Here is a 21,378-nt window from a genome sequence, read left to right as displayed (position 1 = left end):
CTCATCTTTCCCTCTCAACCACTACAAGAAAAGATCACCAAAAGCACTTCTTTCGGCCTCCCTCATGCTGGTCGACTCGGCTCATGATTGTGAAGCATAGGATGGCATGTTCTATAGAGATCAAGACTAGACTGTCAGACTGTAAAGGAAACTAAGAAATACTATTAAACGCTTATAAAACATAGCAATTGTAAAGCCGATCATAATGAAACCAGTTATTGGTATGAATAATAACAATAATGACATTTAAAACATTCAATGTAAGTAAACAACAGTGTCTTTTATCTTCGTTGTTAAGGGACTTTTAAATGCTACCTAAATGCATCGCTCCAGCATCGCCGGCTACCACCATCTAATATGTAGTCAAGTCCAATCTTTGAGATGCAGCTTCAATAAACAATAGGTTGCTTAAACGTCAGTCACACACACACACTGCTTCCTGTTCCTCTCACTTTGTAGTATTAACAATAATCTGGGAGAGGAATCGTCTCTAAATAAACACCAACTAAATGAAAACAGACCTGTGTTCAGTATTTATCACATTCCATGTGCTTTGAAACCTGCGGCTCAGTGGCTGCTCTGCTGTTTTCCTACCTCGCATCACATCTGCCTTCAGAGGGGTGACCGAGCGGAATAAGACCTCGCCTTCCATCCCGAGTTTCTCCTCGGTGCGTTTCTCACCTCCTAAAACACGGCTGGGGGCGGGAGGAGAACCGGAGCGCCGCCTGGCATTCCAAACGCTGGAGATCAGCTGGCTACGGCGTGCTTAGCTCTGTCGCTCTGCTCGCCTCCCCCCGTCTCCCGCGCTAACTCGGCTCCCTTCCCTACTGTACTTCCGTGAGTGCACTCGGCCAGAGCCCATTTGGGACTGCTGGTTGCCATGGCACCCGCTCCATCCCTTCCCCGCCGGAGCGGCGCTGGAGCCGGGGAGAGTTGAGCCTGCGACGAGAGACGTCCACGTGGAAGTTCAGTGCGGTCTTACGAAAGAGCAAAAAAAAAAAACAGCGAGTATGAATCTATGAAGGCAGGGTGGGGCTGGAGGGAGGAAGGGAGGAAGGAAGGGAGGGAGGAAGGGATGGAAGGGAGGCAGGCAGGCAGGGAGGGGGAAGATGACGCTTGCCGCATTTTCCCTTTTTTGAGCTTGATTGTTTCAGCGTTGCAGGAGGAGCCGGCTGCACTGACAGAAGCCCCGCGGGAATGCCGGGAATGAAAGGAATGTGGTGAAATTGTGCAGGACAGGAAACGCTGTGTGTAAGAACGGCATGCTGGGTATTTACATCATTAGTGTGAACATGCTCTGCTTCCTATTCCCAGGGAAAGAGCACAGAAGGGAGAGACCATGGTGTCCAATCCCTGTGCATGGTTAAAAACTAACATGCATCCGCGCTGCTCTCTGATTGGACGAGGCTTTGCCCGGTCAGAGACCCAAACTGCACTTCTGCTTTTCATCTTTCTTCCAAACTCTCCGCAGCCTCCACAATGCAGACACATTAGGGCAAGTATTGTGTGAAAACACCATAAGCATCCAACCCCCCCTACCCACCCATTTCTCTGTGTGGATCTCTTGAAAATAATCATTAAATCACACTTTATAGTAATCAGAGGGGTTTCTCACATGCTTCATTCAAACATTTGACACTGCGCTGTTCCTCTTTTCATCGCCAGCAGTACGACTTTAACAAGAACCTATTTACAGGAAACATTCACCTTCATCTCAGAGCCTTGTTGTGTTTCCACGTTGACAACAACTACTTCAAAATTTCTTTACCTTTGGTTCGGTGATCATAACGTAATTCAAAAGGTTCAATTCCCCGGGACGACATGAACCTTGAATTTCCTTTGCAATGTGCCGACATTTTTATCATTCACATGAAAAATCAAAGAGAAATGCATCAATAAGGAGTGTTTACGGACGTCGACAACAACCACAAACAAACGTGTGTGTGTGTGTGTGTGTGTGGCACCGACACGCCATGGCACAACGGAGGCTCAACAACGCAGCGCACGGCTCTTTAAATCAGTTCAACACTGCACATAGGAGAGCACGTTGAAACACAACTACAGCACACACACACACACACACACAGCGGGGGGCGGACTCACCGTGTGGTACCCCCGGTCTATGGGCGGCTTGCCGGTGGGGTAGGGGTCCACGGTGTCGATGATGGTCTGCCGCTCCCCTTTCTGGTTGATCTTGCGGAAGCGGCGGCGGGACTGTCGGTGCGAGGCTTGCCGCTGGAAGTACTCCTCATTTTCATCCATATAGTCCACCTGGAGACCGTAGTGAGCCGAGCAGAGGGGGAGAGAGAGGGGGGGGTGACTGTCTTCATCTTCCATTCACGCCCAGAGCACACCCCCAAAAGAACCCCACCCTCCTATGCTCCATCTCCGGTTCCTCCTCCACCACCTCGCTGCCTCCCGGCCGTCTCATTGCGTAAAAATAGAAGTCACTTTGTGTGTGTGTGTGTGTGGGGGGGGGGGGGGGGGGGGCTGCACGGTGCATACCTACGTCAGAGAGAGCTCACAGCGTAAAAGAAACAGACACAGAGGGAGGAGGAGGATAAACGTAGATGGAGCCTGACGGAGTAAAAGTGTCTGCTAAACGTATCACACACACACACACAATAACAAAGCATTTTGCAAAAGAACTCCTCCCCGAGTGGAAAAGGGCACAGGATGCCACTCTGTCAATCTACGCCCCACTCTGGAAGGACATTTTCAGGTTTCTTCTCCTCCTCCTTCTTACTTTCACATTCCTCTCTCCGCTCACTCGGCATTGGGGGGATTACACCACCGAGATCTCTCTCTTGACTGCTGCCATGACAACGGCAGGGGAGCCGCGACGTGTGAAGTGCGGGATTGTGCGTCTAGTTGCAAATCTCCGGGGCGGCGCGTGTGCATTTGTGCGAGTAAGTACAGTAACGGACGCATGATGGTAACTGTGTGTAACTTATGGGTGGGGGAGAAGGGGGGGGGGGATCCATATGGGATCCATCAGCACAAATCCCTCCTTGGTTATTGCGGGGCGGGTTGGCACCCGTTACAGCACAAGGGTTAAGGCAAGAAAGTGTCTGCAGCGAGCGGAGCAGAGGGTGTTATTACCGGCGGGGGGGAGAAGCTGCTGATCCAAGATCCGTTACCAGAAGCCGCCCCCCCCCCCTCCACACACACTCAAGGAGACGAGGTAATTACATCATTTGATGTGCGGTGCCAAGCCGCCGGTGTTTCAGAGCGTCAAGACGTGGGTCGAGTTCATTTAGAGACGGCAAAGAGCGTCTTTTCTATCTGAACCGCTCTGTTCCCTGGGACAAACTAAAGATCATGTCTCTGTGTTCCTGTTTAAATATGAATCTGTTGGAGGATGGATTTTTGGAGGTTATGGTGATTTTTTTTTGCCAGTGCTCTCCAGCAAAAAGAATGAGCAGAGCATCTGTTGTGTACCTTCTGGTGGACAGGTGATGGAGTCGGGAACGAGTTGTTGTTTAGAACAACTTTATTTTCAAGCCAACATTTGATTCGCCATAAAACTGCGTCACGAGCTTCTTCTCCCGAGCAGCTCCACGCATGCCGCAGTTGTGCATTAAAGAGAATTTTAAAAAAACCCAGCTGTGCTTCACTGTTCCCTTGTAAGAGATGGGCGGAGAAACAGAGTCAGCGGACCGGCTCGATGCCACGCTGCCGTGAGAAAATCAATCACTCATTATCCACCACGGCGACATCAGAGGAGACTGAAGCGTGACGCCGGGAGCACTGCTGGATTACACTTAAACCAGAAAACAGACTTATTGTCAAGTGGGTTTTTGTGGGGTGGAAAAGTACTGGAAGCGCAAACAAACAGCAGTTTGGATTTGGGTTCTGGGTGATTTGAAATGAACGTTTGAGGGGAAAAAAAAGAAAAAAAAGAAAAAAAGAAAATGAGACTCACCACAATCATCTCTGATGGTTCCAGGACGATGCACTCGCATCCACGCCGCAGGCTGCCGGCTGATCGCTTCCCAAAACTGGACAGAAAAAAGAAAGAAAAAAAAAAAGATTAGGAATGGATGAAATGAGGAGAACAGGAATATGGACGCTAGCAGGTTTTTACCCTCGGGCCGATTGCCAACACGTCTGCGGCCGGTATTTTCAAACCTGCGGTGTGGGAATCCAGAATAAAATATTGAACACAGCGGCATTGAATGAGACCACTCCCACCCGAGGAGGGGAGGGGGGGACACCCGCCTCTGGAAAAGTCCACTTTCACGACGTCACAGTTCGTACAGTGTCCCCTCTCATCTAACGAGGCGCGGAGCGGGGAAATATTAGAAGAAGAAAAAAAAAGAAGACAGAGCGAGGAGGGCCGCAGCCGTGGAAACTCATGCAGCATGAGGAGATCCGACTGGTGGGTGTGGGGAAGAACGGCGCCTTTTGTCCAGCAGCACGACCGCGATCGGGGACACAAGGGCGTCCTTGTTGGTTTATTTCCAACATCTTTGGAATCCGAACGTGACCTGCGTCCACGCCGGCTTCACTGAGCGATGAACTCCAGGGACTAAAAGAGGTCTGAGGGCACAACGCCGTTCTGCAGGATTCACATGTGCAGGTGAGGCATTCATCTTTGAATGTACATGGAGTCAAAGCTGGAAACAGGCTTTTCCTCTTTTAAAGCCAAAGAAGCAGGACAATGCAAAATAAATCCATGCTATTACCTATCTAGTTTCTTTTTTTAAATGACATTCTATTGTTAAAAAGGTGCAAATCCAATGATGTAATCCTGATGTTCTATCTCAGTTCATAAAGCAGGTCCAGTGTGGACACGAAGCTTCCATCCATCTCGGCGACCGTGTGAGAGCTTTCAGGCCGGGGGCTCGTGGGAGATACTCTGCCCGACATCTGGCAAAGAGAAAATAAGGATTTTTGTGGAGTCTTTTATTTTTTGAAAAAAGTCATTTTCGCTTGCTTTGCTTTTCCCTTTCGGCCCCCTTTCAGAGTCGAGCCTTTGTCGTGTTTTTTTCCTCCTTTGTCAGCCGTTCTGTTGTTTTCCGTCTGCCGGGGCTGCAGTTCCACTCACTCGACTCATTTGTTTCTCACTTTCATGCCTTTTGAACTATACTTCGTCAAACCATATCCACGTGAGCACAAAACTGAAATCACAGACACCTTGAGTGGCGAGACCGGACCACAGAGGATGATGAAGGCAGTGTGGAAGGGGGGTGGGGGGGGTTTAACTTTGCTTGCATCCCCAACCTGAGCCTGAATTCCACCACAGGGGGGGGGCAAGCGTATTCTGCATTTTCCAAAGAAGACAAACGTAATTGTGAAAGTCATCGCAGGCAGAGATGAATCCTCAGCTGGGCTTTTGATCTGCTTTCACAGACGCTAGGAGTCGGTACCCCCCCCCCCCCCCAGGCCGGCTCTCGTTTGAGTTGGTGGGGGGGGGGGGCAGCAAATCCTGCCATTACGCATCACCCAACACGGCGGGGTCACCAAATGCTGCCAGCGCGGCGACGTGCTCCATCATGTAGCTCCATTACGTTCGTGACACCGGTAATCCAACCCTCCATTTTAGCTGCAGGGCAAACGGCGCTCGCACCGGGGGGAGACATTAAGAGACGGGATTATGGGAGTGGAGTGTGGGGGGTGGGAGGCTTTTTCAAAAACACAAACGTTCTCCTGTTTTTGGAGGCTTAAAGCCTCGGGCAAATATTAAAACACAAGACAGATAGGATGCGTCCAATGCTTGGTTCTGTCGGGGTTTGGGCATCGAGACGCCTCACACTGCAAAGATTCTCATTTTTATCTATTTATTTATTTATTAATGCAGCGCTGAGGAGTTCAGGTGGGGAGAGGTCTGTGCTGGCACACAAACAACCGGAAAAGACAGATGAGGAATGTGCCAGATGGTTGGAAGTCAGTTCTGACAGAGCCTCCGCGCTGCTGTGCGCGCTGCGATCGACAACGCAACGCTACATTAAAAAAATCATTATCTTTATTGTCCCTTCGAGGGGGAATCTTCCCCCCCCCCCCCCCACCCCCCGCCGCTGAGGCCATTAAATATAAAACAACACGCGGTGCATTTATTCAAATCAGAGTTTCTTTAATTACCACTTTCTGGCTTCCAGGTGGTTATTGCGAGGTTTCACAAAACTTGATGTATTTCAAATAGCAATTTCAAAATAAGGGCGTGCAAATCGACACCTGACGTCACACACAGCCTGTTGCTCAACGTTTACAGGAACGTATGAATAATAACCAGAAAACAACCACAGATTCTATAATCCTGCTACATAATGAAGTTATTTTGTGTGACCTCGGGCATTTTTTGTAGGAGCTTGTTTTCCACTTAGTCATTTTCAAATGAAAGCCTGACACTTTCGCTCCCAGATGACTGACTGACTGACTGACTGCTCCGCTCCCCGGGCGCCCTGGCGTTCCCGTCCATAACACAACACGCCCTTCCGTCCATCTGGAATGTGGTTCCACGCACATCACCAGCCTTCCCCTCTGCCAGCCCGACAGGGGGGTTGGGGGGGGTCGTCACTCTGGGAATTGGTTAATTAACTGAGTAAATAATGAGGGAGCAGCTTTTAAGCCACAGAGCTCAAACTTGTTATGGAAGAGTTTTGATCCAGCTCAGATTTGAGAGGCCGGAGGGGGTCCAAGGAGGGAGAGGACGTCTCTGAAGCGACTGTTGGCTCATCTGAGCTGCAGCGGTCCATCCAGCCACCTCTGACCTCTCAAACATACACAGGATTCCTGGGAGTTACGGCCGCACACACAAACAGGCAACCCCCCCCCCCTCCCCGCTTCTGAAATAGACGCTGATGTCGAGAATGTACGAAAGGAACGTGACTTAAGGTCTTCCCAAAATAAGATAAAATGTGGCGTACAAGAAAAGGGCACCAAGCACGTCGCTCTATCTATGGGGAACGATTCAACAATCGCCACCCCCCCCCCCCCAAACAGGAGCTACATCTTTGTTTTGGATTCAAAGTTGCCAGAAGTCTTGTGTAACGCCCCCCCCCCCCTCCCCGACCCTGACCTCAAAGAGCACACACACACACGCCTCTATTTAGTTTTACTGGCAGCACACACTGCTGCGCACTGACAGGTCCAAAATAACATCAGAGACATGATTCACATTTTAGACTCAAGGTTCTACTGCTCCGACCCCCCCCTCCCCCACCACACACCCCCCCCCCCCCCTCGGACACCAGCCCCATTCTGACAATCACAAACCCCAAAACACAACATTGAGTTTCTGGCCAGAGATCCACACGCAGGACTCATGTGCTGGACACTCACCCCCAAACCGCTGCTGGGGTGTCTCCGCCCACGGATCAGATGAGAGGACCCCCCCCTCCCATCCAGTTAGTCCACAGTCGGTCCGGCGAGAAACCTTTCAAGCGCAGAGACTCCGGTGTGACCGCATTTCGTCCTGCGCACACGAGTGTTGCCGTCTGAGGGTTGGAGTGTGTGTGTGTGTGGGGGGGGGGGGGGGGAGATCAGCCTCTAACCAACAGCTCTGCCCCCTTTCTCTCTCTCTCGCTCTACTACCAGCATTCCAGCATACGACTCACTTCCTGCCACAGAGACGAGTGAGTGAGAAGACGGTGAGTGAGTGTGCGTGCATGTGTGTGTGCATGTGTGTGTGTGTGTGTGTGTGTGACTGAGGGCTCGTCAGCTGCTGTGCTCTCCTTTCTGTAACGTTACTCATGAAGCACGTTTATCAGGCATTCTGTGGAACAGCAGTTTTGGGACCACTGGGGTTTCTTTGAAATGATTCCATAATTGTTACTTAAAGTCAAAGATATATTAAACTCCCAAAGCCACACAGTCAAATGCTCCACAAGCTTTATTTGGTCTGATCAAAGAAGCTGTTTTTTTACACATGTGACTCAAATCAGCCACAATAAACAAACCTAGCCACTATAACCCTCTAAAGACATTACATTTTTCAGGACATTTAGTTCTAGCTTGTGCAACTCCCCCCCCCGGCCACAGATTTTGTGCTTATTTTGATCCTAGTATGAATGTAAAAGCGCACAACACAGCTCAAGATTTAATGAGTAGGCAGCGTTACGGATAAAAGATTAAACTGCTTTTCTGGTAAAAACTAGCAACTGTTGTCAGAATTTAACCCTAAACCAACAGCTTTGAACTTGATGTCCCAAGTTTGTCTTTGGGGAGCAGCAAGAGACAAAAGGGTGAACCAGTGGGGGGGGGGGGGGGTTAATAAAGTGGATTTCAAAAAATAGTTTAACTCCATTTGTCTTTCCAAACTGAGGCGAACAAGGAGACGTGAGCTCCTCAGACGACATGTTGTTAAACAGCACGTGTTGCTACACGCTTCAAACCTGCGTCACCCGTCCGCTTGGACTCATTTATTCGGCTGACCTTAAATAAAGCACGGAGCTTCACCTTCTGCACCACGGCGACTGGGTCATTGGCTCCTTTCCCCTGGATTGGATCCCACTATAGCTTTCAGTGAGGGGGGGGGGGGGGGGGGGGCAGAAAGGGACCCGACCCTCGAGTGAGTGAGCGTGTCGGGTTCTCCACTCTGGGCCTGGTCCGTCTGATACCCAATCCCCCCCCCCCGTCCGTCCGTATCTGCTGGACTCCCTGCAGCTCCTTGTATCACAACCAATCCCCCCCCCCCCACCAGCCACTCTGCCCCTCACCATCTCTCCCAACCACAATGTGTCATTTTGAATATGTCATTTAAAAAATAAAATGTCTTCCTGTCAACAGAGAAGCAGGTCCCCCCCCCCCCCCGCGCGCGCGAATGATGCTTTTAACGCGGCACAAAGTGATGTGATGGAGGCTAAGCTGGTAACAGAGCGCCAGCTCCGATGAAGATGAAGTGCTCAATCTTCATCCAGATGAGTGAGCTCATCATGCGATGGACTCGTTGGTCGTGGCCAAGCCGCATTAAAATATGTGACAGCTGCTTTAGAATTCTGCAAGACTTTTTTTTAATCTGCATGATATTCCTTTAGGTCATGGAACGGTTACAGCTTTTGGCTCAGGGACGGCGGGGGGGGCGGGGCCGAGAGGTTCTGTGGCGCCGCAACTACAATTCACTGTGCATCACACGGCGGAACAACCAGAGGAGACCCGCGAGGTGGCGAGCCCGCCGCCGGCCCCGTGCACAGCGCGGCCCTCCTGCAGCAGAGCGGACCCGTGCATCGGCCTCCTTGCAACACTTTCAGAGTGACTAACTTTAACCTGCCAATATGCACCAATCCTCCTGCGGCGCCCCCGCATACACGCATTCACCTTGGAGGAGACCAAAAGGTTTTCGTCCATGAGAGGAGCAGCGTTATGGCACATTTCCGATAGTGTTGAAAAGCCTCCCACGTTCCCCTGAATCCGGGGAACCGATTCTCCCCCCCCCCCCCACCAGGGCCGATTAAAGTGGCCCCGACCGTAGGTGTGCGTTATGCAACCCGAATGGATGAAGGGATCATTGTTTTCAGCGCGCCCACAGAGCTGCTTCGTGTAACACAACCACTCATGAAATGGAGGATTTGGGCTCCAGAGGTGAAGATCACTGCTGGGAGGAGGGGGGGGGGGGTGGTCTCACGTCCTCAGAGCGCTTTGCAGTTCATTATTATACATAATGGGAGACAAAATGTCTTCCTACCACTCTTCAAAGAACAAAATATTTGTTTCTCGGAAACAACCAACCTTAAGAGAAAAAGGATTGGAGACTTCACAGCATCTTTATCGACATTTGATCACATTACAGTAACATCCATCATCCATCAGTACAGCAGCTTCCCCGCTGCCCACAGGTGTAACGAATTAAAACTCCTTTGTAGTGTGGTACAGGCAAAGTATTCATTGGCTATATACCGCTTTTAAATACTACATCTGAGGGAATCATAAGTTAAGTATTTGCAATTATTTTGAAGGTCAACACCGGTGCTATAACGTGTTGAAATATTGATATGGGGATAATATGTCCTGATCTAAAATATGTACATTACATGTTCTGTAGTTTAAATAAAGTTTACTAACTGGACGTTTATCAATTTGGCAATTTGTTAAGATCTTTCTGGGGAAATGATCCTTTTCTTTCTGCGTCGTAGCGAGTGAAGCTTTAATCAGGTGAGAAGGGAGTTTAGTGATAGATTTGATAGATCTATTGTGAAGCTTTTTTCCTCTGCTCAAAAATATGCTTCCCCACACTGAGCTGCAAACTCATCAACATTTTGTTCATTATTTAGAAGGAATTTATATAAAAATGAAAACTTACAGTTGGCAGCAGCCACTACTCTTCTATTTTAAAATGTTAGAAAAAGCAATTATCTGATTCAAACTCTCTTTTAAGAGGGAAACACGCTGGGTGTCCGTTGTAACCTTAACTCTGCAAACAAGGCTTCAACGCCGATTAGGGTAAAAGAAGACATCTGTATTTACTCTCCTTGATAAGAGCAGGTTGATAAGAGTGGAAACAGACTTTCTTGAGATAATATAAATTAAAATAGCCTCTCTCGCTGGTCTGGGATTGGCTTTTTATCTCCAGATGTGACCGCCCTAAGTGGGCTTTAAAGGGCGAGTTGGTGTGGACCCTTCAAAACGTGGCCGGGGCTCCTACCTGCTTCTGGGCAGGAACATGGACTCCTTGATGAAGACGGAGCCGGACAACAGGATGTACCAGCAGCTCCCGATGTCGTCAGGGCTGGAGGACGGAGAGAAAAGACACGTTGAGTACAAGTGACCAACGGAGACAACGCATAAGGACTCAAAATACTTTCATTATATCACTTCAAAAGGTTTAGCACCAAAAGCTCGTGCTGCTAGCTACTTTATTTGGCAACCCTGTGCTGGGTTTCTAGATAAATCTTTTTTTTTTTTTTAAGTATCTTGAGATTACCAAGCCGGGCTTCAATGCAGATGTGCTTGTTATTATGTGACGCACTGCTGCTGCTGTGATTCAATGCATCAGCAATGCGAGCCCACTCACTGTGCCAGATCAGATCAATGCTTCCAAATACATAAAAAAAAAAGGAAACATAAGAGAGAGAGCGCGTTAGAGGGAGAGAACTATGAATGAACCGAGGAATCATCACGCCTCCCAATCCTCCCACACAGTCCAGGGAAATGGGCACGGCAGACGTAGTGGATGCAGACTGACCCCCGGATGACGCATCTGTCTGTCAGGTTCTTACAACAAACACCCTCCACGCTCATGGCAATTTAGTGTAAATCACACTTTTCCAGGCATTTTGTGGCATTCATGTTGGACCAAAGGCCTCATTAAGAAGCATCCAGAGATCCCACTGAGGGTTATTTGCCATGGAATAAACAACTCACTAAATTACAAACTCACAAATGAAATGAAGTCGGTGTTTATGAAGCATGCCGGGGATTCTTAAAGGATGAATTTCTTATTTTCATTTTGTACGCACTTCATCTCGTGAGTGCAAAGCGATAATCTTCACAAGGCCGAGATACAGGGCCCTGTGCGTGCAGGATTATCAAAGAGGCTACGTTAGCCTTCCCAAGCGCTAACAAGCGCTACGTGCACGGATAATGACGTGAGCACACGCTTTGATTAACACGCAGCCGGCCAGACGGATCAAAAGCCAAATAAGGTATGAATTCTGTGTGTGAGTGTCGTCCGTTCCGGTATCAGAGGGGCTTTCATCTTTCATCTGGGTTGTGGTTAAAAGTAAAAAAAAAAAGTAAAATAAGCAAGAATGAGAGACAATTTGTTGCCTCCGTGGGTTAATAAGGAACGCCCCCCCCCCCCCCCCCCCGTCTGAGGGGGTATCGATGAACACCCACGAGGAGATACATATTCACACATACAGAGTGCAACATCCTCCACCAGCATCTTCTCCTTCTCCCCCCGCTGCTTTTCATCCACCTCCATTCCCCCCCCGCCCGCCTTTCATGGTTCCCCTCTTCGCGTACCGAGATGACACCGACGAGATGCTCAATTATTAATTGGCGGCACGCAGATGCGAGCACCTCACAGGAATGACGAGGAGGAGGAGGAGATCCGATGCTTAAGAAGAAGGAGAAGGGAGACGGTTATGCGCCGCAACAGCTCGACTGAACTGGGTCACGAACACTGAAAGCGATCGGCAAACGGTAAAAACGATCCACAGACTCCTCTCTCTCTCCTCCCCCCCCCCGGGGAAAGCTTTAAACAGCGCTGAACCGGGTTGATCGGGTACCGCGGCGAGGAAGGCAGGGGCTGAAGTGACAATTACAGCACAGACTTTTGTGCAACAAGGATCCAGTTTATGTACAAAGTTTTATTCAAGAATGAATGAATGCAAGAAAATAATTGTGCAACTGGTAGAATCAGACATTCACTTGGATGCCACAGGATACCATCATTTGCATCTCATTGATATTCATGCTCAGGTGTAGACAGTGTTTGGACTGACTTACAACACACAACAGACGTGATGGCACAATGCTAATAGGACACTAACAGCTAACACATATATAAAGCACTCTTACCAGTTTTAAGCTAAAAAAAGCTCAAGAGGGAAAAGGCCGAGAGGTTTAAGGAGGTAAAATGTTTGATTTCTTGTTTAGAGTAAACTCAAAGATCAAAGACATCTTTTCAAACACAATAGTAATGATTTCAGGACAAAACCGATTCTGGAATTATCCACGTTTCACTTGCTCCCTTTGTGTCTTATTGTCAGGAGGTTTGGTCAAGATTGGGTTATTATTGTCATGTTTTGTTACTTATAGATCACTTTTGACCTATCTGCTCCTTTACTGATGAGCTCTAGTTGACTGAACTACAGCAGGACACTAATTATAAAGGTAGAAAAAAAACCCCCATCAAGTTAAGACACGGAACAACCGCTTAATGTTGTGGTTTCCATGACAACGGAAAATGAGATCACATCATACGCTTAGAAGCCAAGCCGCTTAGAATACGACAACTTTTTAACCTTTTCAATTCTTCATTAAAAAAACTGACTATTAAAATGTTGGGCTCCACTAACAATTAATTTCATTAACCTGCCAACTAATTTCTCTAACAACCACAGGATAAAAACTGCCAATATCTAGTTTTTAAAACAATTTACTAATGCCAATTTATTTTTATGAAGGTGGACCAATTATGAAAAATTCTAAATCAAATACAAAAACGAACAGAGGCGATTCCACCAGAAATAGCAAAAAACACCACCCTGTTGCACATCTGAAGTCATATTCAGTTGGACCACACAGATTAGCGAGGGTCAAAGGTCAGAGCAGACGTGGATGAGGTTAAAAGCAGCCCAGAAGGTACCGGCGCTCTTCACCAGCTTGTGCTGGATGTGCCGGTTGGGCCTTTATAATCTCTGGATGCTCGCACAGCATGCAATGTTCCCACGAGGCATGGGCTGTGTGTGTGTGTGTGTGTGTGTGTGTGTGTGGAAAATGAGTACTTTAGAACTTATCCTCCTATCATTTCTCTGTCGGGGTAGTTAGAGAGGGAGAGCGCGGCCCATTAGCTCGGCCTTTCGTGGGAAGCAGAGTGCGTCTTCTGCGACACCATGGAAGGAGAGGAAAAAATAACACGTTGTGTACGTAGCCAGGATTTAGTTCAAAATGTTCTTCTGGTTGCCGTCGTCTCCAACTTCAAAAAGGAGGAACATTTTGCTCCAATTTATGTCATGCGAGGACAGTTGTAACTAAAGCTAAAAACAAAACAGCATTTTCCTCGTTTCCTGCATAAAAGATGAGGGAAGGGATCATTTGAGCTTGTTTCACAGATGAGAAAACATCATTTCCAATAAAATCAATAAAAAAGTGATTTTACCGATTGGTCGACTAGCGGGGCTTAACATGACGGAGGCCCCCTCCTCGCCCTGTATCGAGCCGCCATTGTGTAGCTATATAGATTAAATGAAATAAATCCTGCTGCATTTACCTGTTGTGAACCACTGCCGGCATCACTGTGACTTCAGTTATCTCTCCGTTAACTCACCGCTGGTGCGTTAACAGTCATCAGGGAGACGCTTGTATTAAATGAACCCAAGTGAAAATAACCTGTTTATGCTTTTTTTGCCTGGAGGTGAACAAAGAACAGTGGTTTATTCTAATCGACTCTCATCCTCCTTTTATAGAAGACGCACGCATGCGACAGATGAAAAGAATCTCATTAGGATTGTTTAGACTGAATGGCCTTTGCAATAGACAGAGACTGTTGTTTTTCCACCACGGTCTCATTTTCATTGAAGCTGTTAAAATCGGTTGTAATGGGATCTCTGGCAAGTAAATGTGTTTTCTTACATCAGGAGAAAACCACGTGAATGCAACGACTATTCTGACACACGTTATGCCTTTTACAAAATAACACCTGAAAGTGCATTTAAACGCAGCACTAATTATAACGCAGGTCTCGTGAAGTTATGCTCCACCTGCGTGAGACTGTTGTTAGCAGAGACTCTGGTCTCCAATCAACACACTCAACTAATTAACATGACATCATTAACGAATCAAATCATCCACCGCCCTCCGATTAGTGTCACTATTTGCATATTGACGTTTCTGAGACGGAATCTAGCATCCAAGAATGCTCTTTATTATAGATACTGCTCAACATGCAAAGAGACTGTGTGTGTGTGTGTTTCTATTATGCGGCCACGGTCTAATCTGCATTCCTATTGTTTAATCAGCTCGCACACCACCAGCGGGCTTCTGGTGAAGTGCGGACTAAACGCCATCATCCCCCAACGCAAACACGTATACAACTATACACTATACAGAAGGAGCTTTCCGGGTCTTCATTGGTTACAAAATGGCCTCACTGAGGTGGTGGGGCTCACTGGGACCCCCGCCCTGTGTTTTCTGGGTGCTGATCAGCCATTCACCACACGCATGCAGTCCCACACATGAAGGTACTTACTAGTAGAGCACTTCGTTGGCCTCGTGTCTCTCGTAACGAACCGTCTCGCACATTATCCTGCAAGAGGTGAGAGGAAGGGGGGAGGGAGGGGGGGGGGGGGGGGGGCAGGATCGGAATACAATGGAAGGAAACAGAAAACTTCTGTTAGTCAGCAAACTTTACAAGGCAGGATACATCAGACGGAAGCGATTTCCTACATTTCCCAGAAGGACCTTCAGCCAACGTGAGTGAACAGAGGATCAACATCCTTATTGATGACACCGACTGGAGGTCTTATAGTGGGTTGATGAGAATTGGAGCTACAAAAGAAGCCTTTTAATATTGAATTGCAATGACATGTTGAGATTTACTTTATTTTTAATTAATTGTATTGTTGATGGCCCATGGGATTTTAGTTTAGTTGATGAACAACAGTAAACAGCAACAATAAGCTTATTGCCTCTGTTGTTTATGCAGGTCAGCTGAGCTTGTTTTGTGCAGTAAAGTCTCCTCCTCAATTAGGCCCTTTGTGCTTTTGCCCTCATTAGTGAAACGCTGTTTATTAGTGCTAATCATCTAGGATGTAACATTATAATATCAAAGTATTAGTAGTAAACAAATGGTATAATCCTCATATGTTGAATTGGGGGGTAAATGATGTTCACGTTGTTAAAATTGCAGACACACAACACAAACGTAACACAAAAGACAAAGTCATGCACAAGCAAAAACGCCCCCCAGAGAAGACGGCTGCGCCTCAAATTTTATAGACAGGCAGCCGTAGTGAACACAAGCTGATCAAAACACAAAGGGCTTCAAAAAATAGCTGGGGGGGGAATTGTTCTGCAGCCGCTGCACATCAGCAGAAAAAAAAACCCAATTCCGGCACAAAAAGAAAACAGTTGCTGTTAAAAAAAAGAAAAAAAAGAGCGGCGCAGGGAAAACCAGGCGCTCCTCACAGATAAAAGGAAGTAAAAAAAGTGAAGTAAAAAAAGACAACATCTATACCATAATCCCATCGTTACTGGGGTGGGGGGAGGGGAGTTTTTTTCTCTGAGGGTGGGAAAAAGTTGGCCGGAGTGGAGAACCTCACTGTGGGACACACAGGGACATTCCTCAGGGTCCACACAGCGCGGGGTGGGGGTGTGGTTGGGGGGGGGGGGGGGGGGGGCATCACACACACAGCGGAATGTTCTGTGTACGGCCACATCGTTCCGTCCACTCGATGCACACAAGGCATGCTGGGAACAGACAGAGTGTGACAGAGACCGTACAATAAAATGTAGCTTTGGTTTTTTGTTGTCGTCAATATTGAACTCAGAAATGTTCGATGAAAATTAACTCTGAAGAAAAACTAATCATTGCTTTTATTGTAGAAAAATAGAATCGGGGTCATCACTTTTTGTTTTGACCGAAACTAGAGGCTCTTAATTTCTTCTTCATTCTAAAAAGAGGAAGCGAGCAAACAGCTCTACTCTCACACCTCTGACCTCGATGCTGTGATAAACGAGGCTGAACTTCCTCTCTGAAAATGCTCTCGTAGTTCTGTATCATGTCGATGACCCGCCATGAACAAGAAACAATAGATCCCATCAATGAGTTACCTAGAAAGTGACACTCCCCAGCGGATAACTAAAGAAATATTACAGCTTTAAATACCTTTGTGCCAATCAGGAAAACATCATTCTACATGCTGCAGACATAGTTACTGATGGATTACAGTCAATGGGCCTTTTTTTTAGCATCAGATTACTACAGAAAAATGCTGCTGGATTATAAAACCAGACGGACCTCGCCACCAACGTGCTAACGTTCCTTTTTCCACTTCTGAAGCGGACACAGGAGACATTGTCGGCGTTTAAATGTGCAGACTCATGTGACCGGAGTACGGAGCTCCCGGTCATGTGACCCGAGTAGCTGGTGCAGACACTGACCTCAGCTGGTGCTCTCGCAGGTTGGACAAGGCCTCCATGCCGTGGAGGTACGAGTAGACGATCTCCAGGTCCTGAGGGACAAAAGGACAAGTGGGGTTAGACACAGACGTGGATTATTGGTCCGGCTCAGGCAACAGAACACACACACACACACACGATGGCCATAAAGCGCCTCGCAGAGAAGAAGAAAATAATGTGACAAATAGAAGTAGCTATGAACTGCCCATTCACTTCCTCCATCAAGTGACCCAGTGAGCGGCTCCGAATCCCAGTCAGAGGTGAAACAAAGTAGCTCTTTCTGAGCTGGCAGCCATTACAGCTCCTCCACTGTCTGCTGGTACCCACTGGCTCGGTGTGTGTGTGTGTGTGTGTGTGTGTGTGTGTGTGTGTGTGTGTGTGTGTGTGTGTGTGTGTGTGTGTGTGTGTGTGTGAGAGAGACGATGCTGGCTGCAGCCACTGGGACGCCTCTGTCGGTGGCGACCTGTTAGGGGGGGGGGGGGGGGGGGGGGGAGACATGGCGACAACAGAGAGCGTGTTGAAATCCCTGATGGACGCAGACATGGAGGTCCTGCAGAGGGGCCCACCTTGAAAAATTTTTGGAAACTGTGAAAATGTTGCCGTAAGAGCTGAATGAGGGTTTGTGTGTGCTGGTCTGGGGTCAGTCAGTAGATGAGGACTCACACTGATGTAAGAAGCTTAGCTAGGTTTAGAAGGCTTCAAATGTAGAGGAGAAAATAGTTCCGAGGTGCAACGGATTATATTGTGTAATATTCCCATTTTATTTGAGAGAAGGCAGACATCGACAGCTAGTAATTACAAAACTAGCAAATACAAATGATGAATAGAAGGTAAATATGCTATTTTCTGATGTGGGTGAACTGTCCCTTTAAAAAGAAAAAGGCAAACAAAAACATTGGGAAAATGAAGATCTGATGTTTCATTCAATGACACATTGGAGCATTTTAGCAAAAATCGGATCAAAAGTGATTAGAAAGTCAAACGCTGCACATGGTGCCACACCAAGAAAACACCCAGAATGCCTGTGTGACCGATCCCCACTGACCAAATCCTGATGTTCCAGATGTCTGGTCAGTGAGACAAGCGGCACAGGAGCACCTGTTCGGCGGAGGCGACGCTCAGACAGACGCTGCCACCTGCTGGCCGGCAGAGGAGCCGCAGCCTCGGCCCACGGGAACATTTGGGATATTGAGCTCAAGCGATGCACAAGGTAAATAATTTATGAAGTGTTCTAAAACCGATGCAAACTATAGGACAGCAAGCAATTACCCAAGAAACAAAGAGGGAATAATTTGGGTAATGGCTGAAATTATTAATTAATTACTTGGTATAAATTAGCAGGAAATGCCCTGCTATTGATTAATTCAGTTTTCTGTATATATTTACATATATGGAAGATTAGGATAACACCACAAACTGAAATTGTTAGTCATTAAATAACCTTTACATTGTTAAATTATCTGACGTAAACCTCATCAAATCTTTAAACGCACCGTTTCCCTGAGAAAGAAACCGCATTTATGCCACATACATCCATAGAAAGTGATCTCTCTAGATGGGGGTGGAATGAATAACCCAGGCACAAGGTCACCACTGGGGGGCAGTGTTCCCCTCAAAGTGAATAAAACAGCGCCTCTCAAACACAGCCTCACAGGAAGAACTATGCAGAACCATCAATTATGGCTTCAGTCTCAAATATTTCACATTGACTGTATGGAAAGAATGCAAAGGAGCCCCATCTTTTTTTCCGCTACATTTCCCTTTTCCTCTCCGGCCTCCTTTCAGACGGCGCCAAACACAATAACCACAAAGCGCACAGGAGACGGGACGGTTTTAGGACAAATCACAACCAACGCAATTTCAGAGGTTTCTCTAATTTGTTTATTTCAAACAATTTAAAAGCCAACAACTTCCATATACTTTAATTATTCTCACAGCTGATTGTAATGCTTTTGATTCTGGGAGATCAAAAGCAGAGCGTGTTTGAACTACGCTTTCATGCTCAACACTGAGAACCAACAGCATCTCGGAATCAGGATCAGAAGCTAAAGTAGGACACTAAGTCTGCTCATTGTGTGCTGAATAAAGAAGGCGCACGTCCATTCACAACAACACCACCACCACCACCCGGGCCGCACAGGTGACAGCCTCTAATCCAGCCTCCTTCCTTATCTGAACCAACGTTATCCTTCCAGGAACACAGGTGGCCTCCGGGGAGGGAAATTAATTTAAAAAAATGTAAAAACACACAAAGCTGCCGGCGCTGGACTACCGACGACATTCCTCGCATGCCGGCTTCATGGCGTTGACACGAGAGATAAACTTGCCCAGGTTTTCCGGTGGCGGAGGGAGGTCACGGAAGTTGTGATGTTTTTCCTTCAACTCTTTGACTGATACGTGGAAGGGAGGGGGGGGGGGGGTATTAGCTGTGTGGTAATAAATTTCTTTCAAGAATTAAAAAAGTGTGCGAGGTACCAGGGATGTTGGTGTAAACAGGGCTGCAGGAATGAGGGATACGCGACTAAAGGCGATTCATTTCCTGGATTAATCCTCTATGACATGGAAGGAAAAGCAATCAAAACAATATTTAAAAAAATAAGCCAGGATCCATCTACCGGTCATTAATCCACTGCATGTTGCAGCTCTAAAATAAATTGCATCATGTTCTGTTTCTTTTAAAAGGTGGCTTCCTGATAGCTTTATCTTTAAGGCAGGGCTTCAAAACAAATAGCGCCGATAATTTTCTCAATTCCTCGAAGGGTTTGTCTGTGAAACGTTACTTAAAATAAAAAGAACTAAAATACAGGCAAATGGGCTTTTAACATTTACTCAGCGTGTTCTCTTGATGAATGACCCACGTAATTAGTACATAATCTAAAAGGAAGCTGCTGCTGCTGCTGCTTTAATCCCATGTTGGTTTCTCTTTTAGCTCCTCTTCACCTGGCTGGGAGCAGATAGCCGACCTCTGCGTGCATCCATCACCCAACATCAAAACATCAAAGAGCCGGCGTGCAAACCGCTCAGACACAATGGGACACTGCAGGGGGGAGGGGTGTAAGAACATCACTGATGACCCGAGCAGATTGATGACCAGGCTTCAATACTTGCGTGAGTCTTATTGGAATGATCCACAAATGGTGGTTTGAGCCTTTCACAGAGCAGTAACCGTGTTAACGTGCGTCGGGGGACTGATGCATCATGGGATTTGGTTGGTGTTAGGACGTCTCTTAAAGCCAGACGGCCAAAGGCTGAGTCGGAGGAGACAAAAAAAAAAAAAAACGCCTGCTTATCAGACGGCCCGAGAACATCCTTCCATCCGGTGATTACAGGTCCGTTACCTGCTGACCGGGCCGAGAGATCAGCGGGGGGGGTGGGGGGGGGGGGGGGGGAGGTTCTATCTGCGTCAGAGGCCGACACCCGACAGGGAGGCCAGATCAAGCAACTTGAACCCAATTGAATCATTTTGTGTGTCGTTACATCTCGTAACGACACAAACAAACAATTCCACAAACACGAAGACCTGATACCGGCTCAAATGGCGGCATCGGGTATCGGTCTCAATTAAACACGCGGCCGTCAGACTGCACATCGTTACCCCGCTGCAGCTTCTGATTCTGCAGGGACGATGTGTTGCCCTTCCGTTGTTTTTCCAATAATAGCTGGGAAAAGCACAAATTAAACCCCTCTCCAACTTGGGAGCAAGGACGACCTAGTTTTATAACAATTGCTCACTTGTCACTGCGAGGGGGTGGGGAGGGTGGTTGGGGGGGGGGGGCGGGGTCTTTGCACTCCGTACCTTCACCCTGCAAACTTCACTGTGGCTTGAAATCGAGGTTGAAATCCAACAATGAGGAAAAGCTCATTAAAAGGTGACATCACCGACATCCCATAATAATCCCTGCACAATGAATGGACTTCTTACGTTCACCGTCCCGTTCAGGACGGGTAGTTTTAGAGAAAATTGAAACTTTTTTTTCCACCGGTGTTCATTAACTCGGTCATTCCAACATTCCTTTTCCAAAAGGTTCGCCTCTCCTGCGCCGCCGACCCCTCGCTCAGCGATGCGTCGGCCTTCCTGGATCCTGTTACCGTGGCAGCGCGGGGGGCCGTATCTGCTAATGTCTTGTGCGTCGGGCCGGGGTGAAGCTTGCATTCCTCAGATGACACTGGCTAGAGTCACACACACACACGCTAAAGAGGCCATCTCTGCTGCCTCTGCTGCCCCTGCAGCCCCCCTGCTGCTCGCTAACCTCTGCACGGTGCAATAGCGCCTACAAAGTGTGGGTCAACTGCCAGCTCCCTGCATGCGGGGGCCCGCTGGGACACCATTGGACAACCAACTTAGTTGGAAATGATACATTTGAAGCTTAACATAAAAGGAAAAACACATTCAGAGGCTTTACATAGAAATCCCTCCCCCTCAGTGTTATACAAATTTAATATTTACGTAAGTTTGTTATTGGTTAGTCGATAAAACCATTTTCATAATCAACGTTTGTCATTTTGAGCAGAACTGTCAGCTGGAGGAAAGAAGACGTGTCATATGTCAAAAGATGAAACCATGAGGAATATAATTTCCAGTTCCATCATGAC

At 47.5% G+C, this 21,378-nt stretch overlaps 1 protein-coding gene across 10 annotated transcripts in view; it reads right to left on the bottom strand.

Annotated features, from left to right (window-relative positions):
* The window catches only part of rapgef2b (Rap guanine nucleotide exchange factor 2b), a 68,188-nt gene that overhangs the window by 33,870 nt on the left and 12,940 nt on the right, over positions 1–21,378 (bottom strand). For 9 of the 10 annotated variants that reach the window (XR_009947816.1, XM_062560480.1, XM_062560484.1 and 6 more), the window contains exons 2-6: positions 16,768–16,838; positions 14,855–14,911; positions 10,583–10,666; positions 3,926–4,001; positions 2,104–2,271 (exon numbers count right to left, since the gene is read on the bottom strand). Coding sequence is in view for 9 of the 10 variants with exons in the window: in XM_062560480.1 (XP_062416464.1) it covers positions 2,104–2,271; positions 3,926–4,001; positions 10,583–10,666; positions 14,855–14,911; positions 16,768–16,838 (456 nt within the window). In the remaining variant the exon portion in view is untranslated. Of the gene's footprint in view, positions 1–2,103; positions 2,272–3,925; positions 4,002–7,284; positions 7,442–10,582; positions 10,667–14,854; positions 14,912–16,767; positions 16,839–21,378 lie in introns of those variants that run through there. The other variant, XM_037459724.2, reaches the window with a different exon arrangement.

The sequence above is a fragment of the Pungitius pungitius genome, chromosome 2, assembly GCF_949316345.1.
Source record: "Pungitius pungitius chromosome 2, fPunPun2.1, whole genome shotgun sequence".
Lineage (NCBI taxonomy): Eukaryota > Metazoa > Chordata > Actinopteri > Perciformes > Gasterosteidae > Pungitius > Pungitius pungitius.
This window is presented reverse-complemented; position numbering and strand designations above follow the sequence as displayed.